Source organism: Arachis stenosperma, chromosome 4 (assembly GCF_014773155.1).
Source record: "Arachis stenosperma cultivar V10309 chromosome 4, arast.V10309.gnm1.PFL2, whole genome shotgun sequence".
Lineage (NCBI taxonomy): Eukaryota > Viridiplantae > Streptophyta > Magnoliopsida > Fabales > Fabaceae > Arachis > Arachis stenosperma.
In genome coordinates, this window is record NC_080380.1 from 4,657,123 (window position 1) to 4,674,873 (window position 17,751).

Below are 17,751 nucleotides of genomic sequence, written 5' to 3' on the forward strand. Positions count from 1 at the left end.
GAATATTGGAACTTGGAGGAAGCTGAGCCTAGAGTTTATTGAGCTTTTGAGGGGCTGTCTTGGTTTTAATTAAATTGATTTGGTCACTACATGGAAATCAATAAAGGTATAGTTTAAATTTCTTGCATTTAACATATAATGTTTTGTGAAAACTTAGGCTAGATGACCATAGGATAGGTTGGAATGTATGTGCTTGTATATTGTTTAGTATCTAATTAATAAATATGTTGATTGGTGATATTGGTTGCTTGATGGATTAGTGAATTATTGAATTGTCATTTGAGGCCATAAACATAGAAGTTTAGGATTGGTAAATTATGGTATTGGTTGTTGAATTTGAGAAGTATTGTGTGATTATTGTTGGTATGAGATATAATTTTTATGGTGATTGATGTGTTAATGAAGGAGGATATATTGTGTTGGAAAGTGTAGGTTGAATGATTAATGGCATAAGATTTGTTTGATTGAAAATGAGGTTTAAAAGTTTGTAAAAGTTGGTTTTTGGGCCGAATTTCGGCGAGCTATAACTTAGTTTTTGGACTTTCAATTTGTTTCTAATTTTTTTAAAATGAAAATCGGGTTCATGATGTTTATGCCACTCGAAGAATGGGTGAAAAATATTGTAAATCGAAAAAGTTATGGGGTTGAAAAAATTATACCTATAAACTGTTTTGTTTGTAACAATTCTGCCACCCTGCTACTGCAACTTTGCTACTGCCTCTGTTTTGGTTTTTTTTAAGAATGTACGCTCACGCGTACGCGTGACGCACACGCACACGTGACATGAAGTTTTTACCTACGCGTACGCGTGATGGCCCCTATTTCAGCAAACATGATTTTCAAGATTTTAAACCACACTTCAAGCTTTTAAACCTCTATTTTTATTCCTTCGGTCATTAATAATAGTATTAAACCTGATAATCAGATGAAGTTAGGAAATGGAGATAACTTGGAGATGAAGTAAAGCTGAAAAGTGATGAATTGATTATGAAATATTACGGATGATCATGTATGGTACTTGGCTTGATAATCAAATGAATGATCTTGTATGATGCTTGACTTGAATTATTAAACGATCTGAGATACAAAATTCTCTGGGTAAAGTACCGTGGCTTGCCACCACGTGTATCAGGTTGAAAACTCGATACTCTGTTGACCCTACGACGTATGGGTGACTGGGCACTTATAAATTCTCGGGAATGTTAACACCCATTGAGCAATATTGATTATTTGAGAAAAAGCTATGTATAGACTCTTGGAGATGCATGTCGAGGGACAGTCTAAGGTTTTCGGACTTGTCGGGTTGGCTGGATAACCGACAGATGAGTCTCATCAGCCATAGGATAGGCATGCATCATATACATACTACTTGAATTACTTGTTTGTGCATTAATTGGGTGTTCCTAAGTGTACTTTCCATGTTAAATGTATATTTGTTACCTGTAGTATTTGTAACCTTCTTGTGCTTGTCTTTATCTGTTTATTTGTCTGTTTATTAAGTTAGGCGTAGATACTCTTAGAAAATCACCTTTTATGACTTCTATTTAATACTTTAAGCTCTATAATCTGAGTGTTGGTGTTCTAGGATTGCCTCTGACATTTTCAGGACCTTATATATTATGTGTGTGACACCTTTACCATACTGAGAACCTCTGGTCCCACACCATATTATGTTGTTGTTTTTCAGATGCAGGTCGAGAGGCATCTCATTAGGCGTCTGGACTCCTGAAGCGAAGTGGTTACTGGGATATTTTGCTGTTCAGTGATGTATATATATGTACTTAGCTTTCTCTTCTCATAACTTATTCTTTTTTATCCTCTTAGAGGTTTATGGAGAAATAGGATTTTGTTTATGTACATTTGGGTTTTATAATATATATATATATATATATATTCTCCGGCCAACTTTGTCTTTCGGGTTGAGTTAGGAACTTGTTATTTTGTATCTTTGGCACTCTATTCCTACTTTTATTATCTTATGTTGATAGTTATAGTTTTCTTAGCACGCAAGTTAACTCGTTCATTGAGCGTTGCGCTTTTATTTCGCAATTTTTGTTTCCTCTATTCTTCAATGCTCATAGTATACTATAATCTTTCTGCTATTATATGTACACATTTTATTTTAAAAGTCGTAATACCACACCACCTCTGTTTTACGACTTAAGCATAAAGCTCAGTGTGGTAAGGTGTTACAAAAGTCATTATATTCACATATCGATTATTAAATTATAATTAATTTTTAATGTAATTTTTTGTAATTGAAATTTAAATGATTGAAACTATTAGATATTAAATATTTTGCACTAAACTAATTCTGATTTTATTTTAAAATTAAAAAAATAATGAGTTATTAATTAATTTTAAATTAAAATTTAAATACAAATAAAAAATAAAAAATATATTTTAAATTTTATGTCATTAACCAGAGTTTAATTTAAAATAAAAAATACTTTGTACATCATATTGTAGATTAATGTGGTTATTTTTTAATGGTAATTATTGTTAAATAAAATAGTATAAGAAATTGGGAGAAAATATATTTATCAATCTAGGTGATAATAATTTATTTTCTAATAGAATAAATTATTGAATAATAAAAATTATTATGGTTTCTCTTCACACAAACTAATACTCAATGATAGTGTGTTTCAGTGATATTACTAAGAAATATTAACTAATTCAATAGTTTTTGTAATGACATAAATCTATAAGTTTGGAGACTTAAAAATCATGTCATAATAAAATATAAAATTTTAACAGGTAAAAATGTTGATCATATTGTTTTGATTTTAATAATGAATATGATATTAACAAATAAAATTGTCCTATATAAATTTTAACAAAGACAAATCTTCATAAGTATAAATATCAATGAGTAATTGTTCTGTTTTGAGGATAAATATTTTTTCATGATATCTCCATTTCGGTAGACCTTAAAAGTAAATATTATTTTTTCATAGTATTTTTTTACTCAACAGGTTGAGACTAATTTCTAATACTTGTTTAAACGGACGAGTGAAATAACCCTTCAACTAACAAAATTAGTTGAAAAAATATTAATTATTTTAATATTTTAACATTGAAAACCATTAAATTTTAGTTTTAATTATAACTTTATAAAATATTTATAGTGGTAATTTCTATATATATTTTTTGTTTAATTTTTTAAAAAAATATAATATATTTTTATGTATTATTTTGTATCATGCACGAAAATATACACTTTTATATTCTAAAAAATAATTTTAGAGATTAAATGTTGATGCACACTTTTGTAATTATTATTAAAAATATAATATTTTTTCATCCTTAAATTTAGTAATTTTTTGTCAATTGAATTATTTTAAAAAATATTTTTATTGTGAATGACTATTTTTTAAAAAAAGTAAAACAAAATCTAGAATAAAAATTTTGCTCCAAATTTGGTATGAACCTTTTAAATATTTATTCAAATATTATTACAAAAATTTAGATCAAATAGATAAGTTATTTGTCAAATATAAAATTTTTTTGTTACTTACAAAAAATATAATATATATTTATTGTGAAAACTCAGGTGAAATAAATTTAATGTAAAGTTAATAGTTGAGAACTATTAGATGACAATATAGTTAAACATATCAAATAATTTAACTCTCAACTATGAAACTCATATAAAATTAACTGTACTTGAATTTTCATCAATATTCATTAGTTCTTTTATTATATTTTCAAATTATTTAAAGATTATTTTGTCAATAATATCTTATAAAAACTTTTTTATCGGTGGTTAAATCTTTCGAATATAAAATTGATAGTTAACTCCAAAATATAAAATAAAATTGACGAGGACACATTGTTCAACAACATATTCGAAAAATACCAAAATATTAAATTTTTTGCTATTTTCAGTAGATATGTTACCATAACCGAGAACACATTTTGCTATTTTCACCCGTTTTTCGATTGAGCCGATCCGTTCGATCCGATTTTTATAACTATGTCTAGGATTATAAATATTAAAAATTTTTAAAATAAATAATTTAAATATTTTATTTATAGATATATATAATTTGTAACATATTTATTAATTTTTATCCTTTTACATATTTTGTTTACCGTGTAAACAAATTAATATTACTAATATCTCATTTACACTATAAATAAGATATATGAAATTTGAAAAATACATATATTTTGTTTGTATACTATAAATGAGATATGTATTTATAAATATAAAAAATATAATCTTTGAAAATAATAAAAAATATTAATAATTTAATTTAGACTAATTTAAAAATAAAAATTGATATATTTTATTACTATTTAAATTGACTTTAATTAATTTATATCTCGTCTATATTTAAATTTTAAATTAATAGTTTTATTTATTTGTATTGAACTCTTAAAAATAGAATATTTTAACTTTCAAATAATAAAAAAGATGAACTGTTTCAAATAATAAAAAAGATAAACAGTCTCAAAATAATAGAAAACTTGAATGATTAGTGAACGATGGTCTATCACGTAATTTAAAAAAAGTACATTATTTTTTTATAGACCAACACATTTAATTAGTACACAAATATTTGCGTACCATATATATATTATTGATTATTGTTACGGATTTAGCCCATGGATCCTACACCCGGAACGGTCCCCAAACCCGGTTACCCGGGTCGGACCCGTTCCGCCCTTCCAGAAGGCCCGGAACCGGCCCACTAGAACCCCTAACCAACTTTTGAATTTAAACGTGTCCCTTATCTTAGCCAAATAAGATAAGATAAAGACATTCACCATCACCTATAAATAGAGGACCCAGGTCCCTCCAGGTATTCATTCATTCCACTCACCTCATACCTCTTAGGTCCATTCTGACTTGAGCGTCGGAGTGTCTTTGCAGGTACCTCCCCCCCTGCCGCTCTACTCGAATAGTCCGACATCTGCCTCGACCCGCAGGTTCCCAATCCTCCTCTCAACCCGTACCAGAGACATCTTGTACATTGGCGCCGTTTGTGGGGACTTGCGACAGTCGAACCGGATGGAGGGTGTCCTGGAGGAAAACCCTTCAAGCCAGGATGACTCCCAACCACGTCGTCCGACCTCAGAACACCAGGAAGTCACAAACCAAGCAAGAATAGCAAGTACTATCCACCACACGAACGAACACGTCGTCACGGACCCGCGACATCCTGAGAAAGCCAGGGACAAAGCGGCACAGATCATCCAGGATTTCTGCCTCCGGGTCCAGGAACTTGAAGGCAAACTGACCAACAGAGAAAAACACAACAACAAACACGGAAGCCAGGCGACTTCCAGGTCAAGATCCCACCGCGGCAGGTCGCCAACCTGACAACACGATATGAGAGACGGTCGCAGTGTCTCACGCGACCACCGACACGAGAAATCGCCGGAACGGCGATACAACAAGAAACACCACCGCAGCGCTTCCCGTGATCTAAGTCGTCAACACGATTCGGACGAGGATCGGAGATACCGAAATACCAAACGCACGAGAAACGACCACACCATAATGGGAGCTACACCCTTCACAGAAAGAATCTTAAGAGCGAAACTTCCCAAAGGTTTCGACAAACCCACCGACATGAAGTATGATGGAACCAAGGACCCTCAGGAACATCTAACGGCCTTCGAGGCCAGAATGAACCTAGAAGGAGCGGCCGACACAGTCCGGTGCAGAGCCTTCCCGGTAACCCTTGCCGGACCGGCGATCAAATGGTTCAACGCCCTCCCGAACGGATCCATAGCCAGCTTCCACGACATAGCACGAAAATTCATGGCCCAGTTCACGACCAGAATCACCAAAGCCAAACACCCCATCAGCTTATTAGGGGTCACACAAAAGCAAGAAGAATCCACAAGGAAATACCTCGACCGCTTCAACGACGAATGCCTAACGGTCGACGGACTCACAGATTCCGTTGCAAGCCTTTGCCTGACTAACGGGCTCATGAATGAAGATTTTCGCAAGCACCTCACTACTAAACCAGTATGGACCATGCACGAAATCCAGAACGTCGTCAAAGACTACATCAACGACGAAGAAGTCAGCCAGGTCGTCGCTGCCAACAAGCGGCAGCACGCCAACACCCAACACGGCAATTCGGCTCCCCGTCATAACCCAACACCCAAAGAGAATCAACGGGACCATCCCAGACCGACCAAACGGCCACCAAGAATAGGCAAATTCTCTAATTACACGCCCCTAACAGCACCAATTACGGAGATATACCATCAAATAGCAGATCGAGGCATCATTCCAAGAGCCTGACAACTCAAAGAAAGGACAGGAGGCAACAAAACCCTCTACTGTGATTACCACCGAGGTTACGGCCACAAAACACAAGATTGTTTCGACCTTAAAGATGCTCTTGAACAGGCCATACGAGACGGCAAACTCCCAGAATTTGCCAAAATCATTAGAGAACCGAGACGCGTGGAGAGAGACAAGTCACCGGAAAAAGAAGGGCGTAACCCGAGAACTCAAAAGCAACCCCCTAGGGAGAGCCCGGAGGAAGACCCGACCATCATAGTAAACGTTATCACAGGCAAGGACGTATCGAGCAAGTCAAAACTAACAATGAAAAAATATCTCAAGGTAATGGCTGTCAGAAACCAAGCCCCAATCACCGCGGCCGACAATACGATAACGTTCTTGCCAGAGGACTGCCAACACGGCACCTCAGCCGAAGATGCCCCCTTCGTCATCTCAGCCAGAATCGGAACAGGACTAGTACGAAGGATACTGGTAGACACCGGCGCAGACTCCAACATCCTTTTCCGAGGAGCCTTCGACAAGCTCGGGCTCCGCAACGACAACCTCCAAACACACCGCCACGGCGTCACGGGATTCGGGGACAACTTTCTCAAACCAGATGGCTCAATTACCCTCCCCATCACCATAGGAACAAGCAATTAGAAAAAGACAATCCTATCTGAATTCGTAGTCCTAAAAGACTCCACAGCCTATAACGTGATTCTCAGAAGAAAAACAATCAATGACTTCTCTGCAGTCATCTTTACCAAATACCTCCTCATGAAGTTCAGAACCGACGACGGCTCCGTCGGTACCATTCACGGAGACCGAGAGGTCGCAGCCGAATGCGACAACACCAGCCTAGCCCTAAGGAAAAAATCCCGGGATGCAGCCGGAATATTTCTAGCCGACCTAGATGCGCGACAAGATGGCCAACCTAGGCCAGAACCAGAAGGAGACATGGAAAAGCTACAAATAGGGCCAACCAAAGAGGAATACACCTTCATTAATAGAAACCTCCCATACGACCTTAAAGAAGAACTCTCCCAACTCCTGAAACAGAACAGAGACTTGTTCGCATTTACACCAGCCGATATGCCGGGAATAAACCCCGACCTAATGTCCCACCATCTAGCCGTGGACCCCCAAGCTAAGCCAGTGGCACAAAGGAGACGAAAAATGTCACCAGACCGAGCCGCCGAAGTCAAAAAATAAGTCAAAGCCCTACTCGAAGCCAACTTCATCCGGGAACTCCCCTACACGACCTGGCTAGCCAACGTCGTACTAGTAAGGAAATCTAACGGGAAATGGCGAATGTGCGTCGACTACACGGACCTCAACAAAGCTTGCCCGAAGGACGCCTTCCCCCTACCAAACATCGACGGACTAGTAGACGCAGCATCCGGCCACCGATACCTCAGCTTCATGGACGCATATTCCGGTTACAACCAGATCCCGATGCACCGACCAGACGAAGAAAAAACAGCGTTCATCACCCCGGACGGAACATACTACTACACAGTGTTGCCCTTCGGCTTGAAAAATGCTAGAGCCACCTATCAAAGACTTGTTAACAAGATATTTCGAGACCTGTCCAGAAACAAATTAGAAGTCTATATAGACGATATGCTCGCCAAGACTGAATCCGGCGAACAACTAACCGACGACCTCAAGGTCATAATGAACACCCTACGAAAGCACCAAATGCGGCTCAACCCGGCAAAATGCGCCTTCGGAATAGAGGCAGGGAAGTTCCTCGGCTTCTTGATTACGCAACGCGGAGTTGAAGCAAACCCGGAGAAATGTCGTGCCGTCCTCGAGATGACAAGCCCCAAAAACCTTAAAGACATCCAAAAGCTCACCGGCTGACTGACCGCGTTATCACGATTTCTCGGGGCATCGGCTAAAAAAGCGATCCCTTTCTTGAAACTAATGAAAAAATGAGCCCCTTTTAAATGGGAGACGGAGTGCGAAGAAGCATTCCAACACTTCAAGAGGGTCCTAGCGGAACCACCAATCCTCACCAAACCCCAAACAGGGGAAACACTTACCTGTACCTCTCCATAACGGAAGAGGCACTCGCAGCAGCTCTCATCCGTGAAGACGAGAAAAAGGAGCAAAAACCCGTATACTTCATAAGCAAAGTCTTACAGGATGCAGAAGCTCGCTATTCACGCTTAGAAAAGCTAGCTTTCGCACTCCTTACAGCCTCCCGGCGCCTGCGACAATACTTCCAAGCTCACCCCGTGACGGTCCGAACCGACTAGGCGGTCAAGCAAGTATTACAGAAACCCGACCTAGCGGGAAGAATGCTAGCATGGTCCATCGAGTTATCCCAATTCCAGATCAAGTTCGAACCCCGGAACGCTATCAAAGCACAAGTCTTGACCAATTTCATCGCAGAAATGACTCCGGGAAAGCTCACCCCCGAACCATGGAAACTGCACGTCGACGGCTCGTCAAACTCCACTCACGGAGGCGCCAGAATCATACTCGAAAACCAAAACGGGATCACAATTGAACAGTCAGTACGATACGAATTTCCAGTATCAAATAACCAAGCAGAATACGAGGCCCTCTTAGCAGGCCTGACCCTAGCCCGGGAAGTCGGTGCAAAGGCCCTAGAGGTAAATACCGATTCCCAGGTAGTCAGTTCCCAAATCAACGGAAGTTACCAGGCACGATATCCCCTGCTCCAACAATACCTCACCAAGGTAAACAAACTGAAAGAAAGGTTCGAAATCATTACCATACAACATGTTCCCAGGGAACGAAACGCCAGGGCAGACCTACTTTCCAAGCTAGCCAGTACCAAACCGGGACACGGTAACAAATCGCTAATTCAGGAGGTCGTTAGGTCACCTTCTGTGTCAACAACAATCAACGCTCATCTGACGTCCTCAAACCGGGAGTCCTGGACGTACCCTATCCTACAGTACCTCCTCGATGGAACTTTGCCACCAGACAAGAAAGAGGGAAAGCGAATAAAAAGGGAAGCCGCCAACTATACCATAGTAGCAGGACAACTATACAAACGTGGATTCTCGCAACCCCTACTCAAATGTGTCGAACCCGGGGACACGGAGTACATACTCCGCGAAATCCACGAGGGCTGCTGCGGTCACCACGTCGGAGGCAAAACATTAGCCCAAAAAATCATTAGGGCTGGCTACTTCTGGCCCACAATCATTCGAGACTCCATACAATTAGTAAAAAGCTGTGACAAATGCCAAAGACACGCCAATATCCACCAAGCCGCCCCACACCAACTCAGCACCATATCGGCAGAACGGCCGTTCGGCACTTGGGGGATCGACCTCATCGGGCCCTTCCCTACAGCATCCGTCCAACTCAGATATCTCATTGTCGCCATAGATTACTACACCAAATGGATTGAGGCCGAACCTCTGGCCTCCATAACGGCGACCCAGTGCCAGAAATTCGTTTGGCGGCAGATCATCACCCGATTCAGAATCTCCGAGGTCGTCATCTCGGACAACGGAACCCAGTTTACTGACAAAAAATTCAGAGAGTTCTTAGAAGGATTACACATATCCCATCGCTTCAGCTCAGTAGAACACCCCCAAACAAACGGATAGGTGGAATCCGCAAACAAAATAATCATTAAAGGACTCAAGAAACGGCTCGACGAAGCCAAAGGACTGTGGGCAGACGAATTAGGATCGGTTCTATGGTCATACAGAACAACACCCCAAACGACCACGGGGGAAACGCCTTTTCGATTAACATACGGCGTAGAAGCAGTCATCCCAGTAGAAATCAGAGACCCCAGCCCTAGGAAAACGGTCGGAGGTAACGACGAAGAAGCAGAACGAGACCTCATTGACGAAGAAAGAAGCATAGCTCACATCAAAGAGCTAGCACTCAAACAAAGAATCAGCCTAAGATATAATCACGGCGTCGTCCGACGAGAATTCGCGGCCGACGACCTCGTCCTACGACGAAACGATATCGGTCCCCCGATCCCAGGAGAAGGGAAGCTCACCCCCAACTGGGAAGGACCATACAGAATCAAGGCTGTAATCGGAAAAGGAGCGTATAAACTCGAACGGCTCAACGACGACGAAGTCCCGAGGACCTGGAACGCCGCCAACTTGCGACGTTATTACGCCTAGACCGACCTAAATAGGTCGCCCCTTTATCTTCATTTTTACTTTTGTCCTTTATTTTATGTTTTTAGTACTTATCCAATTTCGGGTACTCTTTCCCGCCACAAACGGAGGGTTTTAACGAGGCCCAACCTTCAATAAAAATTCCATTAAAACAGCTAGTTCCATTTCGCTAAGTGTCCCAAATACGGCGCAAAAAAAACACGGCCACGACCGGTCGACTGATCACCCCCCAGGCCCAAACACACGGATATCCACAAGCCAAACCCGACCAACCAACGGTCCGAAGAAACAAATAGAATACAAACGGAATAGCTTAAAAACGAACATAGGCCCGGACGGCCTAAAAAATAACTTAACAAATGGAACATACAAAAAAGGCCCGGACGGCCAAAACATTCCATTATAAACAAAAATACAATGTTCCAAAAATCCCAAATACACGGCCCATGGCCATCCAAAACACAGTTCTAAGAAAAAACCCAAAAAAGACAAAGATAGAAACTACTCGAGGCCAACGATCTGGCCGTGACGAACGGTCTTGAAGGCCCATATCACGGACACGTCCACGCCCGGAGCCAGCACCAAAGCCTGAGCTCTCATCGTCTCCTCAGTAGCCACGATCGCATCCTTCGCATCAGCCAGCAGCTCCGTCTTCTCCTTCTTCAAGGTAGCAACCTCGGCCTTCAAGGTCTCCACTTCACTGAGAAGCACAGCTGTCTGGGAACCCGCATCAGAGGCCCGCTTACGCTCCTCCGCCAACTGGGAAAGAAGTGAAGTCTCAACCTCGAAAAGTCAGAGAATCTTTGCCCCGGCTTCCTTAGAAGACTTCACTGCCTTCTCCTTCGCAGCCCTGGCGGCCTCAAGCTCCTCCTTCAACTTAGCCACCTAAGCCTGAGAATGGCGGAGCTTCTTATCCAACAAGCCAACCTGAGCCATCACGGGCTCGGCTTTCCGGACAACGACGGCAGATCGGAGAAGCGCACGGTACACCGACTTAGCCTGAAACGAAACATCACAGCCATAAAAAAATGGCTATGTACCAGGCATCAAGTGTTGATCAATAAAACCCGGGGCATCGAAGCGCCGGTCTATCACGCTGGGCACCAAACCTTCCTCCTCCTCGAAAGTCTCACTACCCGGCTCCTCAGGCCTCTTCCTCTTCCTCGAGGCCTCAGCAGCCGTCACCACGACAACCTCAGGCAAAGCCTGAGCACCGGTCCGGCCTCCCGAAGAAACTACCTCCTGAGAAACAGCCTGGGATTCCACAACCAGATTCGAAACAGGAGTAACCGGAGACGACGACCCCTCTTCCCGGGCCATCGCTGGCTTCAGCCGCGCTAAGGAAGTCAAACCACCAGCCATCTCAACTGGAAGACAACAACGAAAATCCCAAAGTTACAAAAACAGGAAACAAACATAAAAAGCAAAGTAAAGGACAGACACACACCAACATACGATCGACAAGCAATCGGATCTCCCATAACGTCCCGAGGATTCAGAGAACGCTCCCCAAATAACTGCCACAGGACAAGGGCAATATCCCGTTCCTCCAAACTGAGGAAATCCTGCGAAACCCGAGTAAATACCGACGGCCCCGCCTTAAAGTTCCAATAGGTAGGGAACCGCCACTCACCCTCCAGTGTCAGCCAAAAGGGATGATGCCCCCTCGCGGGACGAACGTTAAAATACCCACTCTTAAAGTCATGAAAAGAATCTTCGTACAAGCCGAAAATCCAACGATGAGGCTGAGCTCTGAAAGACACATACCCCTTCTTGTGCTTTCCCTCCTTAGTCGGAAGAGTACACAAGAAGAGGAAAAGAAAAACGTTTACCGAAGCAGGAAGCTCCAAAAAATCACAGACAAGCTCGAAAGACCGTATCGCCGCCCAGCTATTCGGATGTAGCTGGGACGGCGCCACGGAACACTGGTTCAATAACTGCTGGACAAACGGAGAAAAGGGAAGCCGAACACCAAGCCGGGTGAACATCGCCTCATACACCCACATCCAATCCGGCACAGTCGGGGAGTCGAGATTGGTATAGCAAACCCTCTCGTCAACCCTAGGAAGGGAAAGCTCATATTGGCGATCAGCTTCGCCACCTCCACAAACAGCCCCCTCATCACGGAGCCGTTGGAGGTCTGCCTCCGTCATCCGCGATGGCGTCCCCCAGACATCACTAGTGACCCAAGAGAAAAGACCAGGGACACCCCCCGCCGGGGCCACCGGAGCCCTCACACCCTCCGTCCGTCGACGAGCCATACCTAAAATATCGACGAACACCACCGTCAGCCAAAACGCACGGCAGAAAACGGCGGATGAAACTAAAAACAAACACCACCACCATACTCCACCAACTATACGGTGGCACTCGCCCCCCTTATGGAACCCAACAGAACCATCTACCACCATACAATACCATCATACACCCCAAAACTATTCTAAACCTACACCTAGCAAAACACAACACAAAATGCAACGGAAGGTAAAACAGAAGAAGCAAAAAGAAACAGAGGAATACTAACCTGATAATTCGAAGGAAATAAAATCCAAGAAACAAATGCCGCGGCAGAAGATCAAACAGAAACCACAGAGTGCGAAAAGAAAGTAGAAAGCGCTCTTTTGGAGAACAAAAAGCAATGGAGAAATGAAACAAATGAGGGAACTGAAGGAGGAAAACCAAAACGGTTTTTGAAAAAACAAAATGACACAAACACCCCTATGAAGCAACGCAAATGCAAGGACAAAAGAGGGAAACACCCCTACGCAATAAATGCCCCCTCGAAAAAAGCAACTCATAAAATCACGCCTCGAAGAACGCAACAGGCGGAGCAGACACGGAAGGGTCACGTCAGACCTAAGCGGTCAGACGAATCTTCCACAACACGAAACCGAGACACCGACCTCACCACGGAAGAAACAAGCGGCTACCCGAGAAGAAAATAAACGACCCAGTCCCACGATTAAAACAATATCTCCCAGCGACAGACCGACCTTGCTCGCTCTCCCGCTGCGGGGGCAACTGTTACGGATCCAGCCCACGGATCCTACACCCGGAACGGTCCCCAAACCCGGTTACCCGGGTCGGACCCGCTCCGCCCTTCCAGAAGGCCCGGAACCGGTTCACTAGAACCCCTAACCAACTTTCGAATTTAAACATGTCCCTTATCTTAGCCAAATGAGATAAGATAAAGACATTCACCATCACCTATAAATAGAGGACCCAGGTCCCTCCAGGTATTCATTCATTCCACTCACCTCATACCTCTTAGGTCTATTCTGACTTGAGCGTCGCAGTGTCTTTGCAGGTACCTCCCCCTCCGCCGCTCTACTCGAATAGTCCGACATCCGCCTCGACCCGCAGGTTCCCGATCCTCCTCTCAACCCGTACCAGAGACATCTTGTACAATTATTAAATTAAGATTTAATTTCCAATATAAGTTTTGGTAATTAAAATTTAAATGATTGAAACGATTAAATACTCAATATTTTCACGTAACTAATTTTGGTTTTGTTATTAAAATTAAAAAAGAATGATTTATTAAATTTAAATTTGAGTAAAAAATAAAGAATATTTTAAATTTTATGTCACTAACGAGAGATAATTTCAAAATAAAAATATATTGTACATTATCTTGTAGGTTTCAAAATAAAAAATATACTGTACATTATCTTGTAGGATAATATAGTTATTTATTTTTTAAATGCAGTTATTATTAAATAAAATAATGTAAAAAATTGAAAAAAATATATTTATCAATATAGGTGATAATAATTCATTTTTTAATAGAATAAATTATTGAATAATAAAAATTATAGTTTTTCCTCACACAAATTAATATTTAAGGATAGTGTTCCATTGATGTTACTAAAGAATATTAACTAATTGAACAGCTTTTGTAATGACATAAATCTACAAATTTGGAGGCTTAAAAATTATGTCATAAGATGTGAAATTTTAACCGATAAAAATGTTAATAATTTTGTTTCGATTAATTTTAAGAATGAATATGATACCAATAAATAAAAATGTCTTAGATAAATTTCAACAAAGATAAATCTCTATAATTATTGCTATCGATGAGTAATTATTTTGCTTTAAAGATAAATTTTATTTTTTATGGTATTCCCAATTTGGTAGACCTTAAAGACAATTTTTTTTACAGTATTTTTTAATTTGACAGGTTGAGACTGATTTTTAATACTTACTTAAATGGACGAATGAAATAACCACTCAACTAACTCCATTAGTTGAGAAAAATATTAATTATTTTTAATGTTTTTAACATTGAAAACCATTAAATTTTAGTTTAGTTTATAAATTCATAAAATATTTATGGTGCTAATTTCAATGTATTTTTTTGTTTAACTTTTTAATAAAAAATGTAATATATTTTTATGTATTATTCTATATCTCCACAGGAATATACACTAATATATTCTAAAAATTGATTTTAGAAATTAAATGTTGATTTACATTTTTGCAGTTATATATTATTAAAAATATAATATCTTTTTATCTTTAAATTTATTAATTTTTTGTCAACTGAATTCTTTTAAAAAATATTTTTACTGTGAATGATCCTATTTTTTTAAAAAATAAAAAAATTAGAATTAAAATTTTGACCCGATTTTTTTGTGCACCTTTTAAATATTTATTCAAATATTGCTACAAAAATTTAAATCAAATAAATAACTCATTTGTCAAATATAAATATTTTTTTGTTACTTACAAAAAATATATTATATATTTATTATAAAAATTCAAATACAATTAATTTCATATAAAGTTAATAGCTAAAAAATGTTAGATGACAATTTTAGTAAAATCGATGAGGACACCTTTTTCAACGCAGATTCGAAAAATACCAAAACACAAAATTTCTTGCTATTTTCAGTAGATATGTTACCATAATAGTGTTTAGAGAGCACATTTTGATATTTTCATCCGTTTTTCGATTGAATCAGTCTATTCGATCTGGTTTTTACAATTACTAGTGTATGAACCCGTGCTCAGCACGGAAAAATTTATAAAAGTAAAAAAAAATTATATGTTTAAATATTTAAAAAAAAAACATAAAATAATTATTATATTAAGAAATTTATAAAATTATTCTCAAAATTAAAGTTTAACTTAAAAATAGTGAGTAATAATTATTTTACACTTTTTTTAAGTAAAATAATTATACATTGGTACAGAATTTAAAATAAAATTAAAATATTTATATTAAAATCTTATTTTTTCAAAGACTTCTCCATAAACAACATTGATAGTTAAATTTATAGACATTCCTACGTGATTCATAAGTAAAACTTTTAAATATCTCTTACTCTTAACTCTTGAAAGTGCCACATATAGTTGGCCATGTGTAAAAACTGATTTGGGCAAGTACAATCTAACATGAGATAAAGTTTGTCCCTGAGACTTATTAATTATCATGGCAAACGATACTATTATGAAAAACTGTCTTCGTTGGAATCTAACTGGGACAGTTTCATTTGTTGGTACCATATTCATTTTTGGAGTCAAAGCAATATGACCAACATTGTTATCCGTTAAGACTTCACATTCTATGACATGATTTCCAAGCTTTCTAACTTGTAGCCATGTACCATTACAAATACCACTGGATTGGTTAATATTCCTCAGTAACATCACCGGATCACCAACCTTGAGTATTAATTTATATGGAGGCAAACCAGAGCAATTTATGCTATTCAGTAATTCAAGATCTAAATTTTGTGCAGACATCCGATTTTTATCCTTAGTGTATGTTCCCGTGTCCTACACGGGATAATACATAAAATTATATAAAATTTTTTATTAAAATTTAAATAAAAAATATACATAGTAATTATTATTATAAATATTTTACAACTTAAAAATATTAAAAATAATTAATATTTATTTTAATCAATTTAAATTTATTGAATGGTCATCTCATTTGCCCGCTTAAGCAAGTATTTGGATTTTGAATCTCGCCTTGTGTATCACAATCCATTAGTTAGCGACAGACCCTTAATAAATAAAACATCAATATGTGGTGGATTAATTCTCGACTTTCCAAGTTAAAAAATCTGTAGAAAAAATTGTATTTGTCTTTAAAATAGATTAATTTTTCATTAATAGAAATACTTATGAATTTTTGTCTTTGTTGAAATTTTCTTGGGACAATTTTATTTATTACTATCGTATTCATTCTTGAAATCAAAACAATATGATCAACATTGTTACTTGTTAAAACTTCACATTTTATGAAATAATTTTTAAATTTTCAAATTCATAAACTTATGTCATTACAAAAGTTATTAGATCGATTAATATTTTTTGGTAATATGGTGTATCAAAACACCATCGTTGAGTATTAGTTAGTGTGAAAAAAAACCGATAACAACTTTTGTTATTCAATATATAATTTATTCTATTGAAAAATAAATTAATATTTTCTAAACTTGTAAATACATTTTCTTCTAATTTCTTACACCATTTTATTTGCCAATATTTACTATTAAAAAATAACAAATGACCATACTATCTTACAATATATATGATGTACAAAGTAATTTCTTATCTTAAAATTAATTTTGGTTAGTGAGATAAAATGTAAAATATTTTTTTATTTTCTTACTCAAATTTAAATTTAAATTTAGAATTGATTAACAACTCATCATTTTTTTAATTTCAATAAAAATAAATTGATTAGATGCAAAATATTTATCATTTAATAATTTCAATCATTTAAATTTTAATTACCAAAAATTAGATTAAAAATTAATTATAAACTTAATAATCGATTTTATATATATATATATATATATATATATATATATATATATATATATATAGTACGTAAATAATAATATCCAATGTATTGATTATTTATTTTTTTTTGACAGAATTAATATATAATCTATTGAGGATTGATTTATTATCCAATTTTTTTTATAAATTTTGTAATATGTGAAAATAGTAATCTTATTTTTTATTATTATTTAATAAATTCTTCTTAATTTTTTAATTATGTAATTAACTTAATTAATAATCTTTATTATTGCTTTTATACTAAAAAAATATCAATTTATACTATTTATATATTTTTTACTACTAATAAATAAATAAATATTTGCACTATTATACTTATTGTGCTAGATGATAACTTAAGTTATTTATTTTGTATGTTAAATTTATTAAATATTAAGATAAAAAATTAAAATTGTTCAATAAATTATATAAATAGTCATTACAGAAAAGAAAAAAAAATTATATATCATATATAATAATCCTTGATATATATAGTGTCATGTGTATATTAAAATTCTCTATTTTAATTATGTGAGTGATTATTGTTATTTTCACTTTTTT

General features: G+C 37.4%; 2 protein-coding genes across 2 annotated transcripts; both read left to right on the forward strand.

Moving 5' to 3' along the window:
• The first annotated feature begins 5,341 nt into the window (after window positions 1-5,341).
• On the forward strand, window positions 5,342-6,271 carry LOC130974436 (uncharacterized). The gene has a single exon (XM_057899324.1). It carries the CDS (start codon window positions 5,342-5,344, stop codon window positions 6,269-6,271), a length of 930 nt encoding a protein of 309 aa, XP_057755307.1.
• A 2,390-nt stretch (window positions 6,272-8,661) lies between these two features.
• LOC130974437 (uncharacterized) lies at window positions 8,662-10,392 on the forward strand. Its single transcript, XM_057899325.1, has 2 exons — window positions 8,662-9,699; window positions 9,856-10,392. The coding sequence occupies exons 1-2, from the start codon at window positions 8,662-8,664 to the stop codon at window positions 10,390-10,392; spliced, it is 1,575 nt and encodes a 524-aa protein (XP_057755308.1).
• Window positions 10,393-17,751: the final 7,359 nt, after the last annotated feature.

Bases quoted from the DNA above. Each gene is read 5' to 3' on its own strand.
- LOC130974437 (XM_057899325.1), top strand. From the start codon at position 8,662: ATGACTCCGGGAAAGCTCACCCCCGAACCATGGAAACTGCACGTCGAC. The intron at 9,700-9,855 runs GTTTGGCGGCAG...ACAAACGGATAG, and splicing joins CGACCCAGTGCCAGAAATTC to GTGGAATCCGCAAACAAAAT.
- LOC130974436 (XM_057899324.1), top strand. From the start codon at position 5,342: ATGAGAGACGGTCGCAGTGTCTCACGCGACCACCGACACGAGAAATCG.